At 35.0% G+C, this 20,267-nt stretch overlaps 2 protein-coding genes across 4 annotated transcripts in view; both read left to right on the forward strand.

Annotated features, from left to right (window-relative positions):
* Positions 1-5,841: 5,841 nt before the first annotated feature.
* On the forward strand, positions 5,842-12,241 carry LOC132619127 (ABC transporter C family member 3-like). Its single transcript, XM_060334084.1, has 10 exons — positions 5,842-8,422; positions 8,536-8,622; positions 8,709-9,350; positions 9,493-9,657; positions 9,778-10,072; positions 10,529-10,743; positions 10,818-11,123; positions 11,228-11,291; positions 11,366-11,605; positions 11,691-12,241. The coding sequence occupies exons 1-10, from the start codon at positions 6,059-6,061 to the stop codon at positions 11,813-11,815; spliced, it is 4,503 nt and encodes a 1,500-aa protein (XP_060190067.1). The 5' UTR covers positions 5,842-6,058; the 3' UTR covers positions 11,816-12,241.
* A 1,869-nt stretch (positions 12,242-14,110) lies between these two features.
* LOC132617115 (putative DUF21 domain-containing protein At3g13070, chloroplastic) overlaps positions 14,111-20,267 on the forward strand; it is a 56,198-nt gene continuing 50,041 nt past the window's right edge. For 2 of the 3 annotated variants that reach the window (XR_009573600.1, XM_060332022.1), the window contains exons 1-6: positions 14,111-14,973; positions 16,513-16,613; positions 16,711-16,804; positions 17,550-17,627; positions 17,725-17,828; positions 18,118-18,199. Coding sequence is in view for 2 of the 3 variants with exons in the window: in XM_060332022.1 (XP_060188005.1) it covers positions 14,278-14,973; positions 16,513-16,613; positions 16,711-16,804; positions 17,550-17,627; positions 17,725-17,828; positions 18,118-18,199 (1,155 nt within the window). In the remaining variant the exon portion in view is untranslated. The remainder of the gene's footprint in view (positions 14,974-16,512; positions 16,614-16,710; positions 16,805-17,549; positions 17,628-17,724; positions 17,829-18,117; positions 18,200-20,267) is intronic. The other variant, XM_060332021.1, reaches the window with a different exon arrangement.

Genomic DNA, 20,267 nt, shown 5'->3' on the forward strand with positions numbered 1-20,267 from the left:
TTTGTATGTTATGCTTTCGGGATTATGTTAGAGACTTTGCAGACAGCGTCGTCGGTATTGGTTGTCAATTTGTAAGCGGCTCCGTCAGCCGATGTGTCGGTTTGTGTTATGCACTGAATTTTGTATGATCATAGATTTTTTTTCGGCTTGGAAGCTATGAGAAAGAATATTTCAAAAAAATTTACTATGTATTTTACCTTGTTTGATTTAAAAAGTTTGATGTGATTTTATGTGCAGCAAGAGTCTAAGGGTTCGCTCGACCCTAGGCAAGGGTCGGGTGCCCATCACACCCTAGGGATATTGGGGTGTGACAGCCCCATACTAAATAACACCAAGCAATAAAATAAAATAAAAAACTATATAAAGCATGGGTTTAGACCCATGCTTCGTCGTCCGTTGTCCCTTAAAAAAAAAAGTGAGCCCCATACTAAATAACACTGAGCAATAAAAAAAAAGAAAAAAAATGAAATTCACCATCTCCAAACTCATGGGAAAAAAAAGTGGACCCTATATTATCAAAATCAAGCAATATCAAAAGAAAAAAAAAAGTGAACCCCATATTAAAAAAAATATAATGTTAAAAAAAAGTGTTGGCTTCGTATTCGTAGCAAACACTAATATAATAAAGTTTTAGATACGGAGCACAAACTACAATGTTATATTAATCGTGTTTTGAATATAGTATATGTATATGTATATATATATATATTATATGCATAAAAATAGTACAAATTAATAATATCCAAAAAAAACAAAAAGTGCACCCCATAAAGGGTGGACCTCATACTAAACATATTAAGCAATATAAAAAAATATAAAAAGTGGAATCCACTATCTCCAAACTCACTGTAAAAAAAGTGCACCCCATATTAACAAAATCAAGCAATATCAAAAACAAAACAAAAAAAGTGAGCCCCATATTAAAAAAAAAAAAGTGCAGACTTTGTATTCGTAGTAAACACTAATATACTAAAGTTTTAGATACGGAGTACAAACTACAATGTTATATTAATCGTGTTTTGAACATAGTACATATATATATGCATAAAAATAGTGCAAATTAATAATGTCCAAAATGAAAAGTGCACTCCATATTAAAAAACCAAACAATATTCATGTAATTTCCAAAGTATCCCATTAAGTCAATAATGATGGATTCATTGCCACATGCGTATCAATCCATTATTAGTGGGAGCAAATACAACAGTTTAATATTTAGATTAGATCTCAGGCTAATATAAAAAAAGAAAGAAAATTGTATGGTTTGCTATTCCGCCATTTCATTTATTTGTTCTGTTTACTAAAATAAATATACTTAAAATATTTATATTTTAAAATAAGATAGAATTTAATTACTTTTTCATTTTTATTGTTACTCTAATAAATGTGAAAAGAGATTCATGTCGTAAAAAAAATAATCAAATGGAGATCAAATAATGAATAAGGTAAATTAGTCAAATTATAATTCTAATCGACGTTTTCTTAAATAATCATGCAAAAGACAACATGACAACTAAAATGAGCTAAACCGAGAATATTTATCAAAAATTTTAAAATAGTATTTCTTCGTTTAAATAGAAAATCAATTTCTACTTTGTTTCGTTTTAAACATGTAAAATTAATTGAATAATTTGAATTAGAATTATCCAAATCAAAATTTGATAAAAAAATAATAAGTATTTTACATCTTTAAATTAATCGAATTAAAATTGAAAGTATCAACTGATGCTTAAATATTGCTATCGTTTTATCTCAAAGAGAGGAAAATAGTTTCCTTTTAAACAAGTCTTCTCTTTTAAAAAATATTAATAAATTTTTGCCCATTTTGTATTCGTAGCAAACACTAATATAATAAAGTTTTAAATACGAAGCACAAACTATAATGTTATATTAATCATATTTTGAACATAGTATATATATATATATATTATCACTATCTAAACACAACTACACATACAGAGATATATTATAATCTAAAGTGTTGCGCACGGGCATAGACCGTCTAGTATCTTCAGAAGAAAGGGATAAAATAAGAGTTAATTCATTTCTTGGTCGACACTCACATCCCAATGCTGACTTTTCCACTCCCGTTAACAAGATGCTTGTTCACATGATCTGAAAATGTCATTTTTCAAGGAGAAAATCAGGGGCATCATTATATGTTGCATATGTAGAGTTAAATAAACAACTAGGATTTCATAGATTGAAGAATTTTACACTATTTGTATATTTCATTATGTTGTTATAACAAATTATCACACTTTAAAGTCTCGGGATTCGAATCATAGAAATGGAAAAACTCATTCGCGAAATTATAAATTTCGTTAAGAGTATTCAAGATTTAATATATGCAAAAAAATAATTAAAAAAAAATTGACCGATATTATAATTTTCTATCTACTCAGAGCTTTCTCTATCTCAATTTATGTGATGGTGTTTAACTAGGCACAAAATTTAAGAATGGACGGAAGACTTTTGAAACTTGTAGTCTAAGCAAGCCATAAATATTTGTGATATATTTTACATCCCAGAGGGGTCATAATTGGAGATAATAATTGGAGATACCATTGTTTCTGCCCTACCTTTGAGTGCGGTTTGAACTATTGATTTACGTAATTGGAAATAATCAATTACCTAAATCGCAAAGTGAAGAGCTTAAAGTTAAATTAGTTGAACTAAATGTAGAAATGTGTCATTCTTTTTCGGAGAAACAAAAAGAAGTGTTTTAATTAAGACAGAAAATACATAATTTTTCCATAAAGGATGCTCAACTGACCACTCTTCACTCTATATGACTATCTCACTGGAAAAACTTCTGGATCCTTTTTTTTTTCTCTTTTCTTTTTTGCATTTTTAATAAAATTTTATGCGACATGAATCTAAATTAATTTGATCACATGGTATCGAAATTGATAAAAAGAAAAAGAATGCATCATATACTATTGATTTCCTTAAATTTATAGCCACACTAGTCAAACACGCATGGACTTTTTTTGTTTTGTTGGTGCATCGTCATTTTTGCACTAGGCCGATCATTTCACTTTCATTTGTCGGATATTCACCAAGATGCTCCTTTTTTATATGTAGACAAAGTTTTTGGTTATAATTGTTCACTTTGATTTTGAGTTTTGATGAAAAAACTACCTTACTTTTTAAAATTATTGAGGCAATAGGGGGCCACTTCACTGGTTTGGCCGTGGGCCGCAATGTCCAACCCCACACGCCCTCTCACTAATCTTTATGTTGTAATTTACTTGATCGTCAAGAAAAATTAATAGTAGTATAAATTAATCAACAACAATAATATATTCAGTGTAATATTATAAGTGGGGCTCTAGAAAGGGTAGCTCTATCTTGTACAAGTAGAGAAATTGTTTCCAATAAATCTTCGGCTCAAATAAAGCATAAACACAACAATTATGGAAATGTACGTAGTAACAACCACAAGATAATAAAGTACTGATACAAATTAATCACGAACGAAATTTTTTCTTGATCAGGCCTCCTTGTTTTTGTCAATCCGCAATGTGATGAAGTAAGAAGTTTAAAATATTGTTGGTAGCTATAATTCTGGTTGGTTATTTATAACTCGTGTTCGACAGAAAATAAATAACTACTCATATGAAAGAATATATATATTTATAGAGAGCACTTCTCTCTTTATTAAGTTCGATATGGTGCGAAAATTTGAACTGATCGAAACATTGAATTTCTAATATCGCATGATAATAAGGACGTACATTATAATTATGAGAATGAAATTATAAGTACTATAAGATGTTTTAAAACACATAGGATTAAGAAAAAGCAGAATAAAAAGCAGTTGTGTACCAAAAAAGTGAGCAATAGTAGTTTCAATGTTTCAAAGGCGCTGAGCAATGCCCATTGGGAAGATTCCTCCCTGATTCATTAATCTGTGGGATTACACCTGTGTGTTTTTTTGTTTTATTTTATCATTATTTTTGAGTCTCAAGCTATTTGATGTTAATACGTTAAATTATTCAAATTTTGTGCAAAATTTGAAAAAATTTAGTGATTTTGCGTTTTTTTTTTCCGCCGTGACTTTTTTTGTCATATGCTACATGCATAACCACTATATTAGTTACCACTATTAAATACCTATCAATTTTGATTGCACAACTGACCAGTACCATCCACTATTAATAACCATCAATCACCTCTACCATTACTCGCCGTAACCAACCACCGCTAATTCTCCACCCTCAATTACTCAACCGCCATTACCATTTCTGCCAACCACCATCAACAATCCCCTTCGCCGCAAGCTATTATTTCTAGACTTCATCGTACAACCATCACCTCAGTTCACCATCAAAGTAACAACGAATTATCACTGCATTTAAATTCAAACATCTTAATCTGAAAAGCAAACGGGACTTACAAAGTAGTAACTCATTGTCCATAAATTAGATTATTTTGAAAATTAAATAATTTATAAAATTTTGACTATTTCACAAAACTGTTCATATTTTTGGGAATTTAATAATATCATACTAGTTAAGGCTGTCTTATCCTTATAAGACTTTTAAAATACTTAGGTTAGGACCTCATCTTTCCACTAGCTCAAAGCGTCAAGGATAAAAAGAAATGTGAGCAGAAAAGTTGTGGCTGCAAGACTGCACTATGATATTGCTGGTCCTTGTTGAATTAATTCACTTGTATGGACAAAAGAAAAACACATTAAGAGCCTGTTTGGATTGACTTATTTTAGGTGTTTTTAAGCCGAAATAGCTTTTAAGCACTTTTGTAATGTTTGGGTAAAATAAAAAAGTACATTTAAGCATTTGTTTGTAAACCAAAAAAATAACAATAAGCCAAAAGTCATAAGTTAGAATTCTTAGTCATAAGCCTCAGTTTAAACGGGCTTAAATAATCTTAGCCCAATCCTACCTTTATAGAGGGCTAGGCTGGGCTGGCCTCAAGTGCTAAGACCATTTTGACGGCTCTATGTATCTCCAATGTGCAGCCGTGATTCCTGCGAAATCCCCTGGCCCCCTTTTTTTTTTTTTACTTTCCTTTACTTTTTTCCCCTTTCGGGTGAAGGTAAGATTTTACTCGATATATTATACTCCCTCCGGATAAAAAAGAAAGAGTCCATTTAGTTATTTGCACACTCTTTAAAAAAATACTAACTCACAAAAATAAGTAATTTATAAATTATTTCTAATTAAATAAGCATTGAGATTTGATCATATAACACTTAATAGGGGCAAATCTGGAAAACCAAAATTAATTCTTTCTTGATTTGATAAGTGAACACTTTTTTTACCCAAGAAAAAAAGGCTAAGAGAACACTTTATTTGATCCGGAGGGAGTAGCAAAAAAGGGTCATATTTACCCTTGTAATCTCAAAAAAGAGCTATATTTAAATTATTTTATACATTTTGATAGATTTGTCCTTCCCATTCAACTCTAGGGTCATATTTGCTCATGCACCGTTAGTTCCCATGTCTCCACCTTTATTATCCCACGAGGTGCCAACGTGGATATTTATTCTCACAAATTAAATTTAGTCAAAATAAAATTTAACCCCTTATTTAACTCGATCATTCAGCAAAAAAACCCACCCAACTTGCAACATAACCCACCCAGTTAAATGTTGTGACCATATAGGACGTGTGACACGAACCTGAATTAATCGAGTCAATGTCCCTCGAAAATTCAGCAAATAAAACAAAAAAGGAAGACTTGTATTTTCTTCTTCCCACTTGTCTCACTCTAGCCTTGGCCACCACGTAAATCCTCAACCAAAGCAAACACAACTTTGACTTGTCTCTCTTTCTTCCTATTTTCCATCACCTTTTTTTCTTTTCCCACAAACGCACACAATAATTAATCAATCAAATCAAAGTGGGAATTTTTTAAAATCAAAATCCAAAAACAAACCAGTATATATACCTGTCCCATAAGGACTCATAAGCTACACAGCCCATAATACATATCAGGAGACACAACTTTCAAAGAAAACTAAACGTGTCCCTTAAAAACTTAACCTGGAACCTCCAAAACTTCAAAACTTCAAAAAAAAAAAAAAATCATGGAATTTGCAAATATGTTTAAGGGCATGTCTTTGAGGTATGTGGGTGTTGATAAATCCATCTTAAACCCAATTTTCTTACGAGTCATTAGTTGTTCTTTTCACCTAGGATTATTCCTTGTAATTCTTGGATTATGGGTTTGGAAAAAAATAAGGAAGGATAATAATGTTGGCAACAAACATAGTACTAGGAGGAATGTTAGGTTCATGTACTATAAACCAACCTTGTTTTGTTCAATAGGTCTTGCCATCTTTAGTTTTTTGTTATGTTTGTTAACTCATTTTTATTGGTATACAACTGGTTGGTCAGATGAAAAAATTATAACCCTTTCAGATTTTGCATTAAAGTTTCTAGCTTGGTCGTCTATATCTGTTTTCTTGCACACACAGTTGATTAATTCAGGTGAAAACAGATACCCTTTTGTTTTAAGAGTTTGGTGGGGGATTTTCTTTTCTGTTTCTTGTTGTTGCCTAGTTATAGACCTTGTTTATGGCAAAAAGCACCAATCTTTGCCAACTCAATTTTGGGTATCTGATGTTGTTTTCACTATTATGGGTTTATTTTTCTGCTTTGTGGGGTTTATTGTTAAAAAAGAAAGTGAGGAAAATATGCTTGAGGAACCTCTATTGAATGGTATAGACTCAAAAAAGTCTACTGGGGATCAAACTGTGACTCCTTATGCCAATGCTAACATTTTTAGTCTCTTTACTTTCTCTTGGATGGGTCCCCTTATTTCTGTTGGCTACAAGAAAACATTAGACCTTGAGGATGTTCCTCAGCTTGATGTTAATGATAGTGTTAGAGGGACTTTTCCAGTTTTTAGAGAAAAACTAGAATCCGTAGGTGGGGCCCGCGGCGATTGTAACCGTGTGACTACCCTTATGCTGGTGAAGGCTTTGATTTTCACCGCGTGGAAGGAAATAGTGTTATCAGCATTCTTCGTGCTGATTTACTCTTTGGCTTCTTACGTTGGCCCGTACCTCATCGATACCTTAGTTCAGTATCTAAACGGAAAACGAGACTTTGATAATGAAGGTTATGTCTTGGTCGCTGCATTCTTTGTTGCAAAGTTGATAGAGTGTTTATCACAAAGGCATTGGTTTTTTAAGGTGCAACAGGGAGGTTATCGGGCACGGGCAGCACTGGTTGCTAAAATCTACAATAAAGGTTTAACCCTTTCTTGTCAGTCGAAGCAAAGCCACACTAGTGGAGAGATTATCAATTTTATGACAGTTGATGCAGAGAGGATTGGTGATTTCGGTTGGTATATGCATGATCCCTGGATGGTGATAATAGAAGTCGGTCTTGCCTTAGTGATACTCTATAAAAATCTCGGCCTTGCTGCAATTGCGGCGTTTGTTGCTTCAATACTAGTAATGTTGCTAAACATTCCTTTAGGAAGTTTGCAGGAGAAGTTTCAAGAGAAACTCATGGAATCGAAAGATAAAAGAATGAAGGCTACATCTGAAGTCTTAAGGAATATGAGAATACTTAAACTTCAAGCTTGGGAGATGAAGTTTTTGTCTAGGATTTTAGACCTCAGAAGTACCGAGGCGGGATGGTTGAAGAAGTATTTGTACACATCAGCTATGACTACTTTTGTCTTTTGGGTTTCTCCTACATTTATTTCCGTGACGACTTTCGGTGCTGCAATGCTTATGGGAATCCCGCTTGAATCCGGGAAGATATTGTCTGCACTCGCGACATTTAGAATTCTTCAAGAGCCAATCTACAATCTCCCGGATACGATTTCAATGATTGCTCAAACCAAAGTTTCTCTTGATCGTATTGCGTCTTTCCTTTCTCTTGATGACTTGCAGCCTGATGTCATCGAGAAGCTTCCGAAAGGTAGCTCTGATATAGCAGTTGAGATTGTTGATGGGAACTTCGCGTGGGACCCGTCCTCCTCCACTCCACTTCTGAAGGATGTAAATCTTAAAGTGCTTAATGGCATGAGAGTTGCCGTTTGTGGTACTGTTGGTTCAGGAAAATCAAGCTTACTCTCTAGCATTTTAGGGGAGATGCCGAAGTTATCAGGGAATATTAAACTCGGTGGAACGAAAGCTTACGTTGCGCAATCACCCTGGATACAGAGTGGAAAGATAGAGGAGAACATATTATTTGGTAAAGAGATGCAGAGGGAGAAGTATGATAAAGTTCTTGAAGCGTGCTCCTTAAAGAAAGACCTGGAAATTCTTTCGTTTGGTGATCAAACAGTCATAGGTGAGAGAGGCATAAATTTGAGCGGTGGACAGAAGCAGAGAATACAGATTGCGCGTGCTCTGTACCAGGATGCTGATGTTTACCTGTTCGATGATCCGTTCAGTGCTGTGGATGCTCATACCGGAACCCATCTCTTCAATGTAAGTTCTTTCATATGCTTTAATTTCGCACTTGATGCATTTTAGCCTTTGCTCTCTGAAGATATGTATGAACCATGGCTGAAACCCTTGATTGACCTATCGTTTAATTGCAGGAATGTATAATGGGGCTATTGAATTCAAAAACAGTTTTATATGTTACTCATCAAGTGGAGTTTTTGCCTGCTGCGGATTTGATCTTGGTACTCTTTCCTTTTAGTTCCTCAACTAATTAGTGTTTGTTTAATGTTCATAGACTTACCTCATTTGATATGATATTTCTCTTCAGGTCATGAAAGATGGAAAGATCAGTCAAGCTGGGAAATACAACGATCTTCTCAAATTAGGTAGTGATTTCATGGAACTTGTGGGTGCTCACCAAGACGCTTTAACAGCAATTGACACAGTTAAGGGAGAAGCATTGAGGAAGAGTGAGGAAAGTAGTGGAATGATTGGTGATAGTACAAATGTGCAGGATAATAAGGCGGCTTCAGATGGCCAAAATGGTAAAGTTGATGATATTGTTGGACCAAAGGGACAAATTGTTCAGGAGGAAGAAAGAGAGAAGGGCAGTGTCGGTATTTCAGTTTACTGGAAATATATAACAACTGCATATGGAGGTGCTCTTGTGCCAGTTGTACTGTTGGCACAAACTGGTTTCCAGATCCTTCAAATTGGAAGCAATTATTGGATGGCTTGGGCAACCCCCGTCTCGAAGAGTGACCCACCTCCTGTTGGTGGTTCTACTCTCATCATCGTATATGTTGCTTTAGGAATTGTAAGTGCTTTGTGCATCTTCGCTAGATCCATGCTTCTTGTTACCGCTGGATATAAGACAGCCTCATTGCTTTTCCATAAAATGCATCTTTGCATTTTCCGTGCTCCAATGTCATTCTTCGATGCGACACCCAGTGGGCGGATTCTAAATAGAGTAAGTCAATGATTACATTTCTTTACTTATCCCTTCTTGCTTATTAATGTCAATCTTTCTTTACATGACCAATGAATATTATTTAAAATTACCTAGCACGTAACTTCGAAATTTGCTGAAATGTGCTTTGGTATGACAACAGGCATCGACAGATCAAAGTGCTATTGATCTGAACATTCCGTTTCAAGTTGGATCATTTGCCTTCACAATAATACAGCTTATAGGCATTATTGCAGTAATGTCACAAGTCGCATGGCAGGTCTTCATTGTCTTTATTCCGGTCATTGCAATTTGCATCTGGTTGGAGGTTGCTATTTTGCCTTTTTTCGTTTCCTTTATGCTCTTTCACAAATTGAATTTATAACTTTAGCGACGTTTATAAACATGAATTATATTTAAGTGGTGGAAGGGTTTTGTTTAATTGCAGCAATATTACATACCTTCGGCACGAGAACTGGCACGTCTAAACGGAACATGCAAAGCTCCAATAATACAGCACTTTGCCGAGACAATTTCAGGATCAAGCACAATTAGAAGTTTCGATCAGGAATCTAGATTCCAGTATGCAAGTATGAAATTGATAGACAATTATTCTCGGCCTAAGTTTCACACAGCTGCTGCGATGGAGTGGCTTTGCATGCGTTTGGATATGTTATCTCTCATCACTTTTGCTTTCTCCCTGATTTTCTTGATATCTCTTCCTGTTGGAACAATTGATCCGAGTAAGTACTCTATCTTCATCAGGTTTTCCTTCCTTGAAATTGGTTAAATAGTTCTAAGGGATTTTAGCACTTTTAGCCCCTCAGATATCGATAAATTCTAACTTTAGTCCTTGTGATTTCTGCATGTTTCACTTAATTGATGTGTGCACTTTTGATCCCTCACACTATGGATGTTCACAAATTAAGTGCTAAACCATTCTATTATTGATGTATTATGTTAAATTTTTTCTGTTACTCCATATTTGAGGGTTATATAGTTCTAAAAATATGCTAAATATCACATACTTCTTATATGAAGGGATCGAAAACACATATTTTAGTTAGTTGAAGGTTAAATGTGCTTACCAAAATATTACAAGGACCAAAACCGGAATTCATGGAGGGACCAAAGTGCAATTATCCCTCGTTCTAAAGAGTACATCTCACACGTATTTTCTCCTTGTTTCTGCTTTACAGGTGTTGCTGGCTTAGCTGTTACATACGGACTTAATCTGAACGTACTTCAAGCTTGGGTTGTATGGAATCTTTGTATGATGGAAAATAAAATTATTTCTGTTGAAAGAATACTTCAGTATACTGCTCTTCCAAGTGAACCTCCTCTTATCATAGAGTCTAACAGACCAGATCCTAATTGGCCATCTTGTGGAGAGGTTGATTTTAGCAATCTTCAGGTAAATTGAGTTATTCTCTGGTTTTATTGTTAATTTGTTGTATGTGTTTGATAATATATCTGAAAACTTTATAGGTCCGATATGCTCCTCACATGCCTCTCGTGTTGCGAGGCCTTACATGCACTTTCTTTGGTGGGAAGAAGACTGGAATTGTTGGTCGGACAGGTAGTGGTAAATCGACTCTAATACAGACCCTCTTCCGCATAGTTGATCCTGTTGCTGGACAAATAAAAATAGATGGTACCAACATTTCCTCAATTGGTCTGCACGATCTACGGTCTAGATTGAGTATAATTCCACAGGATCCAACTATGTTTGAGGGGACTGTACGCAGCAACCTAGATCCACTTGAAGAGCATTCAGATGAACAAATTTGGGAGGTAACAACTTGGTCTTGCCTATTTCTAGAATATTTATTTCACATATGAAAATGAAAATGAAAACTTTTATTTATTGAGAAACTTTATTTAATTTTATGCTTCAGGCGCTTGACAAGTGTCAGCTAGGAGATGAAGTTAGGAAGAAGGACGGCAAATTATATTCTACAGGTTAGAACCGCATGATGTTCCGATGATTTTCATTTTTAAAGCTGTGATATTTATATTCTTTTGGATTGCCGCAGTATCCGAGAATGGAGAAAACTGGAGCGTTGGCCAAAGGCAGCTGGTCTGTCTTGGCCGTGTGCTACTCAAAAAAAGCAAAGTCCTTGTCCTAGACGAGGCTACAGCATCTGTCGACACTGCAACTGATAATCTAATTCAGCAAACTCTAAGACTACATTTTACTGATTCCACGGTTATAACTATTGCTCATAGGATTACGTCCGTGCTTGATAGTGACATGGTCCTGCTATTAGAACATGGTAAGAATTAACATTTGCATTTTTGGAGCAAACGGAGGTGGAAATTCTTGGTATTTACTTCTTCTTTTTTCCCCTATACTTGCAGGGCTCATTGCTGAATATGACACTCCAGGCAGGTTGTTAGAGAACGAATCCTCGTTATTTGCCAAGCTCGTGGCTGAGTATAGTATGAGATCAAATTCAAGTTTTGAGAACCTTTCAGACACATGAGACTTCAACACTAATCTTCGTTAATCATGTTAACACAACGATGATGATGATGATGAAAACTAAGTGACATAGCTTGAACAAGAACATGCGAAATGCAGCTCATGCCCGTGGCTTGAGGGAAACTGCATCAATTTATGGCAGGGAAAGTTAATCCATAGGTGCAATATTGAATTATTGATTGTGAAGTGGCATTTGTTTTTGTTAAGACTTTTTGATGTGGAAGATTTCTACGTAACCTGTGTTTACAATAATTTGAATGTATGTTGAGTCAAGTGATTAGTTAGTTAAGAGTGCACGGATTTTGCTCTTTCGGGATAAAAGAAGTAACCTTTTTGTGTAGAATTGAAAGTGAAATTACGAGTGTGGAACTTTTCTATACAAGCTAAATGACACACGTTTACAATAAACTCCTTTGACGACTCTCAAGTGGGTTGATTTTCATTCACAATTTATCCCTAATTAGCGGTTAGGGTGAGAGACGAGGTAACTCCTCGATGCGACGAATTCCAAGCACTAGGTGGGAAAAAAAAGTGAGACAACTACTCACTAGTCACTACTGGTTATATCAAATGAATATATGTATTGTTATAAAATAAAGACTATAAAATAAATACACGGGAGAAATATATAGAGAGAGTAAGATTGTGTATTGCTTATGTTATATGTTACAAAACATATGGCCTCATATTTATAGAAGTAAAAATCCTAGATGGCCAAGTAATTAGAGGACACGTAGTGGCCAAGATTTTTGGTGACTCAACATCCTTGATGGCAAAGTATAGGAGGAAACCCAGTGGCCAAAAATTTTGATGACTGAGAAATAATCTTGCTCTCCAAGATAGTCTTGATATCCAAGCATTAATCTATAAACTTGGTGGCCACTTTTACATAGTGACATCTAATATATAAACTTGGTAGCCACTTTTACTTGGTGGACATCCACCAATAATATATTTACAATATGTATAATATTTTAACCATCTTTTGTATTTTGACTCTTTTTGGTGCTTTTCTCATAATTTTGTATCAAAGAAAAATTCATTGATCTTAAGACTAGTTGTTAATGTATCATTATCCATAGTGAACAAAAAGACTTCCTATCTTTTTGTAATAGAGATAGAATATAACATAAAATGAGAAAAATATTTATGAGCTCAAAATTTATATTATTTTTATCACGTTAATAAAATAGCATGATGTACTAGGCACGAGTCAAAATATCCTCTTGCAGAAATGTAAGGTAAGACTGCATGCAATAGATACTTATGGTCCAGTCCTTTTCTGGACCCAGCGCATAGCGGGAGCTTAGTGCACCCGCTGCCTTTTTTTTATTCTTCTATCTAGATTACATGTAGAATTTTTGTACCAATAGTGACCAAGTAAAAATTACCATAAAATTAAAGTTAAAAAATATGAAAGAGATGTTTAAAAATTATACTACCTCTGTTCGAATTTATGTGATGCTTTCTGCTTCCTGAGATTCCAACTGTATGAATTTTGACCAACATTTTAAGATGTATTTTTTCACCAAATTGATATGAGAAAAGCTGTAGCTTATACAACTACTTTTCAAATATATAAATTTACTCTTAAAATACTGAGTTAGTCTAATACAATTTACCTTCAAAGTTTAGTCAAATTAGCTCTTAAAAAATAAAAAATATCATATAAATTGTGACGGAGGGAATAATAAAATATAAGGGAAAATGGTTAAAAATGCCCCCTCTACGTTGGAAAAAGAGCTAAATATATCCTCTAATACAAATTTGGATAAAAAATACCCCTCCCGTCAGTAAAATTTTCAAATATACCCTCGTCTTAACGGAAATTCCCAACATAACCCGATTTCATTTTTAGACCTGCTCCATTTAAACCCGACCCAACTAAATAAAAAAATCCATATGCTATCAACTTGTTCCCGAGTACTACGTCTAGAGTCACTAGGCACAGGAGCGGGTAACCCATATGGGTTTTTATTTAGTTGGGTCGAGTTTAATTATGTTGGGAATTTCCGTTAAGACATGAGTATATTTAAAAACTTTAATGATGGAATGAGTATTTTGACCTAAATTTGTAATGAGGGATATTTTTAACCTTTTCTCCAAAATAGAGGGGATATTTTTGACCCTTTTTCCAAAATATAATGTTGACCTTAAATTTATAAGGAAGCAAATAAAAATAAAGGAATATTCACAGCAAACAGGGAGCTGCCTATGGTATACAGAGAATTACCAGTCCTATGATGGCTAAACCAGTCATTTCATAACCTGCAACTTGCTTAAAGTAGCGTAGTAAGCTTGTTTATTCGAAATGTAGCCTAAAATAAACAAATGAAAATTCATTGGCAGGTGAGCTCGTACACGAGAACAAAATGAAACCAATTTCATCTTTTCAAACTCCACAAAAACCTCAATTCTCCAAAAACCCACAAATTATTTTGCTCTGTTAATTTTACAGTTAAAATGAATGCTGGTGTTTTTAATCCATCTTCATTTATCACTACTTATAATAAACGTTCATATGCAGGCATATATACTCGTCAATTAAGAATCCCCATTAAATTATCTCCCAAAAACCTTCATTACTCATGTGGGGTTGCTTCAAATTTCAATCTTTATTACAATCCCAAGTGTAATTTTAGTACTAGGATTTGTTGTCTATCTGTTCAAGAACCAAATGGGGAGTTTCAAAATACTCAAGATTCATTTGGGTCAAGTTTAAAATTACCATTTGTGCATTTTTTGCTTAAAAAAAGGTTGATTTTAGTTGCTGCAATATGTGGGGTTGCTTCAAAATTCAATCTTTTTTACAATTCCAGGTGTAATTTTAGTAGAAATGGTATAAATGGGGTGTTTCAGAATGTTCAAGATTCATCTTTAGAAGTACATTCTGTGCTAAAAAGGGGGTTGATTTTGGTTGCTGCAATATGTGGGGTTTTTGGAATTGGGTGTCAAAGAGTGCTTGCTGTTGAAGAGGTTTTAAATGTGGGAAATGGAGTTTTAGAACAGGGTTTGGCTCTTTTAAGGAGTTATTGGCCTACAGTTTTGCAGGTTCTTAAGATGTTTAAAGAACAAGGTTTAGTTCTTGCAGCACTTCTTAGTCTCTCTGCATTTTTCTCAATGGCTGAGACATCAATAACTACGCTTTGGCCGTGGAAGGTACCTACTTTGCTTATGCATTTGTGTTATTCAATAGAATTAAGAAGAATTTATCTAAATAGCCGCACACCCAACTGCTTAAATATGTATAATAGATGTGTAATTCATGTATAATATGTGTATAATCTATGTATACCGGTTAGGAAAAGTAAACAGTGAATTCGGCCGGCTATTTGTGTAAAGATCCCCCTTTTAAGAGTGGCATTGGGTTTCTAGCTGCTGTTACATATATGTTCCTTGGTTTGGTTTAACAAACAAAAGCTTTTTGTATTAATCCTAGTATATTGAATACTCAAGCTTTTGGGAAGCTAAAAGTGTTCTTTTTACTTTTGAAAAAGCACTTAATTGAGAAAGTTGAGGTGTTAGGCCAAGCTTTTAGGGAAAAAATATGTTTTTTTAAGTAGTAGCAGAAGATGTTTTTCAAAAAACTAAAACAAGTAGCTTTGCTTTTGGAAGATTGACTATGCACAAAGTATTGCTCTAATATTGGCAAAGGTTAACTTCAAATGAATTAGACAAACAAAAACTGCTACTCTCTAAAAGTACTTTTCGACTTCGGACAAAAAGCACTTCCCAAAATAAGTAGATTTTGGAAGCTTGGTCAAATAGGCTAGAAATGATTATGCTTCTCTCAGTTGTACAAGGTTATATGATGTTGTTGCAAAATGAAGCAGGTTAGCTTAAAAAGAATAAAGAACTAGTGCTGATAAATAACAAAATACGAGAGAATAGATTAAAACAGTCTAGATGTACACAACTCCTTCGTGGTGCATTATTAATGAAACTCTTGACTTGACCCAAAAAAAAAAAAAAATAGAAGTAAGAAATACCAGTCTAAACGTATGAAAGAAAGCTTCATGGCTGTCCATTAATATAAAACATAGCACTCTAAAATAATGCTCCTTGAAATTAAAATCTATGTTACTCGGACTCTTCAAAAATGTCGACGGGTACGTGTCGGATCCTCCAAAAGTAGTGCATTTTTGGAGGATCCGACACGGATGCGGCAGCCATTTTGGAGAGTCCGAGCAACTTAGATTAAAATAACACTTTGCCACTAGTTGGTAGAAATGTGAACTAGTGCGAAGCATTGTGTATGAGGAAGGTCAAATGTAATACAAAGCATTCTAGAGGGGTTATGCTCGCAGTTGCTGTTTCTGAGTTTTGAGATTTTTTTTGGGATAACCATGGTGCCCAGGCCAACTTGTGTGCACCTCAACTAGTTCCACGGGATACCTGCCACTGAATTTTGAGATTATAAGGGCATAAAAGAGTAAAAATAGACTTTGGTTAGCTTTTACATGGACTTAACTACTGCCAAACCGCTGAGTATTCACTTTTGTTTTAAGCAACTTCTAAGCTTTCATACAGAAAATTGACTAGGTGCATGAGAAAGCTTTTTCTTTCTAGTACTCTGCCTTCAGGATACTTTTCTTTCTTCTCTATCATTTAAAAAGGTGGAGCTTTTTCTTTCACTGTTTGCATATCCATTTTACTTGCCTATTAATGCAATTAGTTGTTTCTGCTTATAAATGTTAGGTACGAGAGTTAGCTGAAAAAGAATCTGACAATGAAGGAGTCTTCAAAATGTTGAGGAGTGATGTTACTCGATTCCTTACAACTATACTCATTGGAACAACGTACTGCTCATTTAATGTTGTAATCATGACTTAATATTGTTTTCTCCACTTGTAATTGAAGATTATTCCTTATTTTAGATTTGGTTTGTGTGTGCAGCGTTGTCAATATTGCAGCTACAGCATTAGTTACTGAGGCTGCAACTGCCGTATTTGGTGAAGCTGGTGTGAGTGCAGCAACGGGAGTTATGACGGTATGTCATGTTCCATCTACTTTATTCTTAGGGTTAATTGGACTTTTGGTTCCTTAGTTATTGATCTATTCTGATTTTAGTCCTTGTAAAATCTGACAGAAATGTGCACTTTTGATCCCGTTGCTTATTAATTCACAAAATTTCAGAATTATTAACTGTTCGACCGTTTAATTATCCATGTGTTATATTAAATTTGTAGTGTTACTTATTTGAGGATAATATACATCTAAATCTAGTCCAAATATGACATATTTCCTATATAAAGGGACCAATAGCACATATTTTAATTAATTGAAGGTTAGATGTGCCAAGTCATATATTTCAAGGACCAAAATCAGAATTTACCAATAGTTGAGGGACCAAAAGTGTTATTCTCCCTTATTCTTAATGTTGGGTTTTTCCATACACATATGTTTTCCTTATCTGTTTAGGCAATAAGCATGTGCTTGATGGGTTCAAGACAGATGCAAAGTCTAATTCTGAAATGAGTCTATTGTTACCTTTCTCAAAAAAAAAAAAAAAAAAAAAAAAAAAAAAAAAAAAAAAACTCAAAGTAGTCTGATTTCATCCATTGACTTGTTTAAAAGTTCTAATTTGCTCCTGTGATAAAAGCTCTAAAAATCCTAACTGGAAATTGAATGAACTCAGACCACTCTTGTGGCCTTTTTTGACTTGTATCAAATGCCAATGCAATATTCTGCTTGTTTTGCGAACCTAACTACCTTTTTTCTTTCTATTCTGCAAGGTCGCGATCCTTCTACTAACGGAAATTACTCCAAAAAGCATTGCGGTTCACAATGCCACAGAAGTTGCTAGGTTTGTGGTAAGTTGAACCCTTGGTTGGAACCAAAAATTATTAATGGATTAGCTGATCATGCTCGAAACATCTTTAGATGGAATCTGATTTGAAATGCCTCTAGGTTAGGCCAGTTGCATGGCTTTCCTTGATACTATATCCAGTTGGAAGAGTTGTGACATATCTATCAATGGGAATGCTAAAACTCCTCCGCTTGAAAGGCAGTAGGTATGGTGATCATAAGTCAAAATCTTTTCTAATATTTTTTCAGGTGGAATATGTATGTCGTAATTTTATATTTTTGTGAGCTGTATTTACTGAACATGCTCTTCTTTGCTATTTCTAGTGTTTTATGTAATACTGAATATGGTAAGTTCACATGCACATCTTATTTGGTAAACCGCTCTAGCCCATCTAAGAAATCCAGCATTGATTCTACATCATTTTACGTCATTCCCATTTTTGCCCAAAACTTTAAATTGTGTCATTAGTTTTTATATTCATTTTGGTGTTCTAGTGAACCATTGGTCACTGAGGATGAATTGAAGTTGATGCTTCGTGGGGCGGAGTTAAGTGGCGCAATTGAGGAGGAAGAGCAGGTGAGTTCATGTCTATTTGGATGAGCACTATTTTAGCACTATCTGTATTCTGTTCTTATCTTGCATGCTAATATTGTAGATTCATGGTTACATAGTTGGAACTTGGAAGTCAATGGAGCAACTTACAAGTGTATCATTTTATTTTACTGCCTTTAGAGACAACGAAGTATAGGACTGAACAGTGATGAAGAGTTGTTACGCTATGATGTTTGTTTGGAAAAAACTATTAAACAAACACAACATCAAACCTTGAAAAAGAAATTGGCTGTCACGACCCAATTTGTGGGTCGAGCGGGCACCCACACTAACCCTCCTCGCGGGCGAACCCTTTCCTTAATCAACATTCAAAATGAACTTGCGGAAGAAAATAGAAATACCAAGCAGTCTCAATATCACGTAAAATTATATAAGTGCGGAAGTACAACAACTACCAAGGAATCTGGTCAAGTCGCAGTACAAGAGCTACTAAGTATCAATATCTGAATAATAACAAGGGACAAATATCTAAAAGTGAAGAGTCTTTCAGGTAGCAGATCGGAAACATAGCTCACCCTGGAAACTTAGATAGCACAGCCTCAGGGAAAACACTCTCAAGGGCTTGGAGGGTAACCTGTAGCAAACTCTGCACCCAGAAAAGGGGGCAACAAGGTAGCATCAACACAAACACTATGTACTGGTAGGGATCATAGGCCGACAACAATTAGTTCACATATATGAAGAAAGAAATCAACAAGTAGGCAGATAAGCAATCAAGTATACTCAGGAATCATATCATCACAATAATCAAGGAGTTCCACCCACACAGAAGTCACACGGAAACTCAATTGTTCACGTCATAAGCCTAGGTGAAGCTCCTAAACCACAAGTCTGCCAAGTCTCAAGAATCTCAAATCCAAGTCCTGAACCTAGGTACAGTCACTAATCCACCATTTAGTCCGGTCAATAATCAGATCTTTACCACAACAACAATTCAAACAAACCATACCAAATCATAAATAAAAGAGCCATATGATGATATGGGATGAAATGTAATGATGTGCAATGCAATGCATTGGCCAAATACCTCAAACCTATACACACATGCTCCGGACGGAATATCGATGTCTCACCAGTCATGACCCACGGGGGACCCATGGCGTCCATGTACCTCTCACTACATCCGAAACACTTTCCCATCGGAGTATGAGAACCATATCATTTCACAACATATCTCCCGGAACCATTTCCCATCGGGCTTTGAAACATTTTCTTTCATATTTACCATAAGTCTTTCATCAATCAATTCCGAACCATTTCCATAATGTACGAATGCAGGAAGAGGAATCAGTGCAATCAATGCAAATGAATATGCTATGAACATCACAAACACCATAAGTTGTATCAAATCTTGAACAATATCGTTATCGTCAGTAAATCATAATCAAGATCTCAGTCGTGCCTTATCACAAGTACACCTCACAATTAAGTCTTTTGTCACCAAAATGTTCCATTTTGTCCCTTATCATCATCAGTACCAAGTCATAATGTTCACATCAATGTATCATGGGAAAATGAGTATGTATGCCATACACGATATCATAATCGACAATAAATCGTAAAAAGAATCTCATCCGTGTCTTATCATAAGCACCCATCAAATTCAAGCCTAATGTCATAATTCTTCCTCTTTTGATGATAAGCGCCATTATAAAGAGAGATGAATACATAAGCATGTCACAACATAGCAAATAAGGTGACAAGCCCAATCACAACAACAAGGCAACAAGCCCAACCATAACAACAAGGCGACAAGCCCACAATCAACAACAACCAACCTAATAGAATTCCATCCCAACTCCATACCCAAAGGCCTAGCATGCTTTCACCGTCAATATCTAACTTCTACATTTGCCTTACTAATTGGAGTCTAAATGAAAGGTAAGTTGTAACCTACGTCGATGCCGATGCCGAACTGGTGCCACGAACCCTCAAATGTGAGCCTTGCCCTTCCGAAGAGCCTCTGAATACTCATAGTCTAGTCATTATCGAAATCTAAGTTAGAAACGGGGAATAACGATACCCATATTGC

Source organism: Lycium barbarum, chromosome 11 (genome assembly GCF_019175385.1).
Source record: "Lycium barbarum isolate Lr01 chromosome 11, ASM1917538v2, whole genome shotgun sequence".
Taxonomy (NCBI): Eukaryota; Viridiplantae; Streptophyta; class Magnoliopsida; order Solanales; family Solanaceae; genus Lycium; species Lycium barbarum.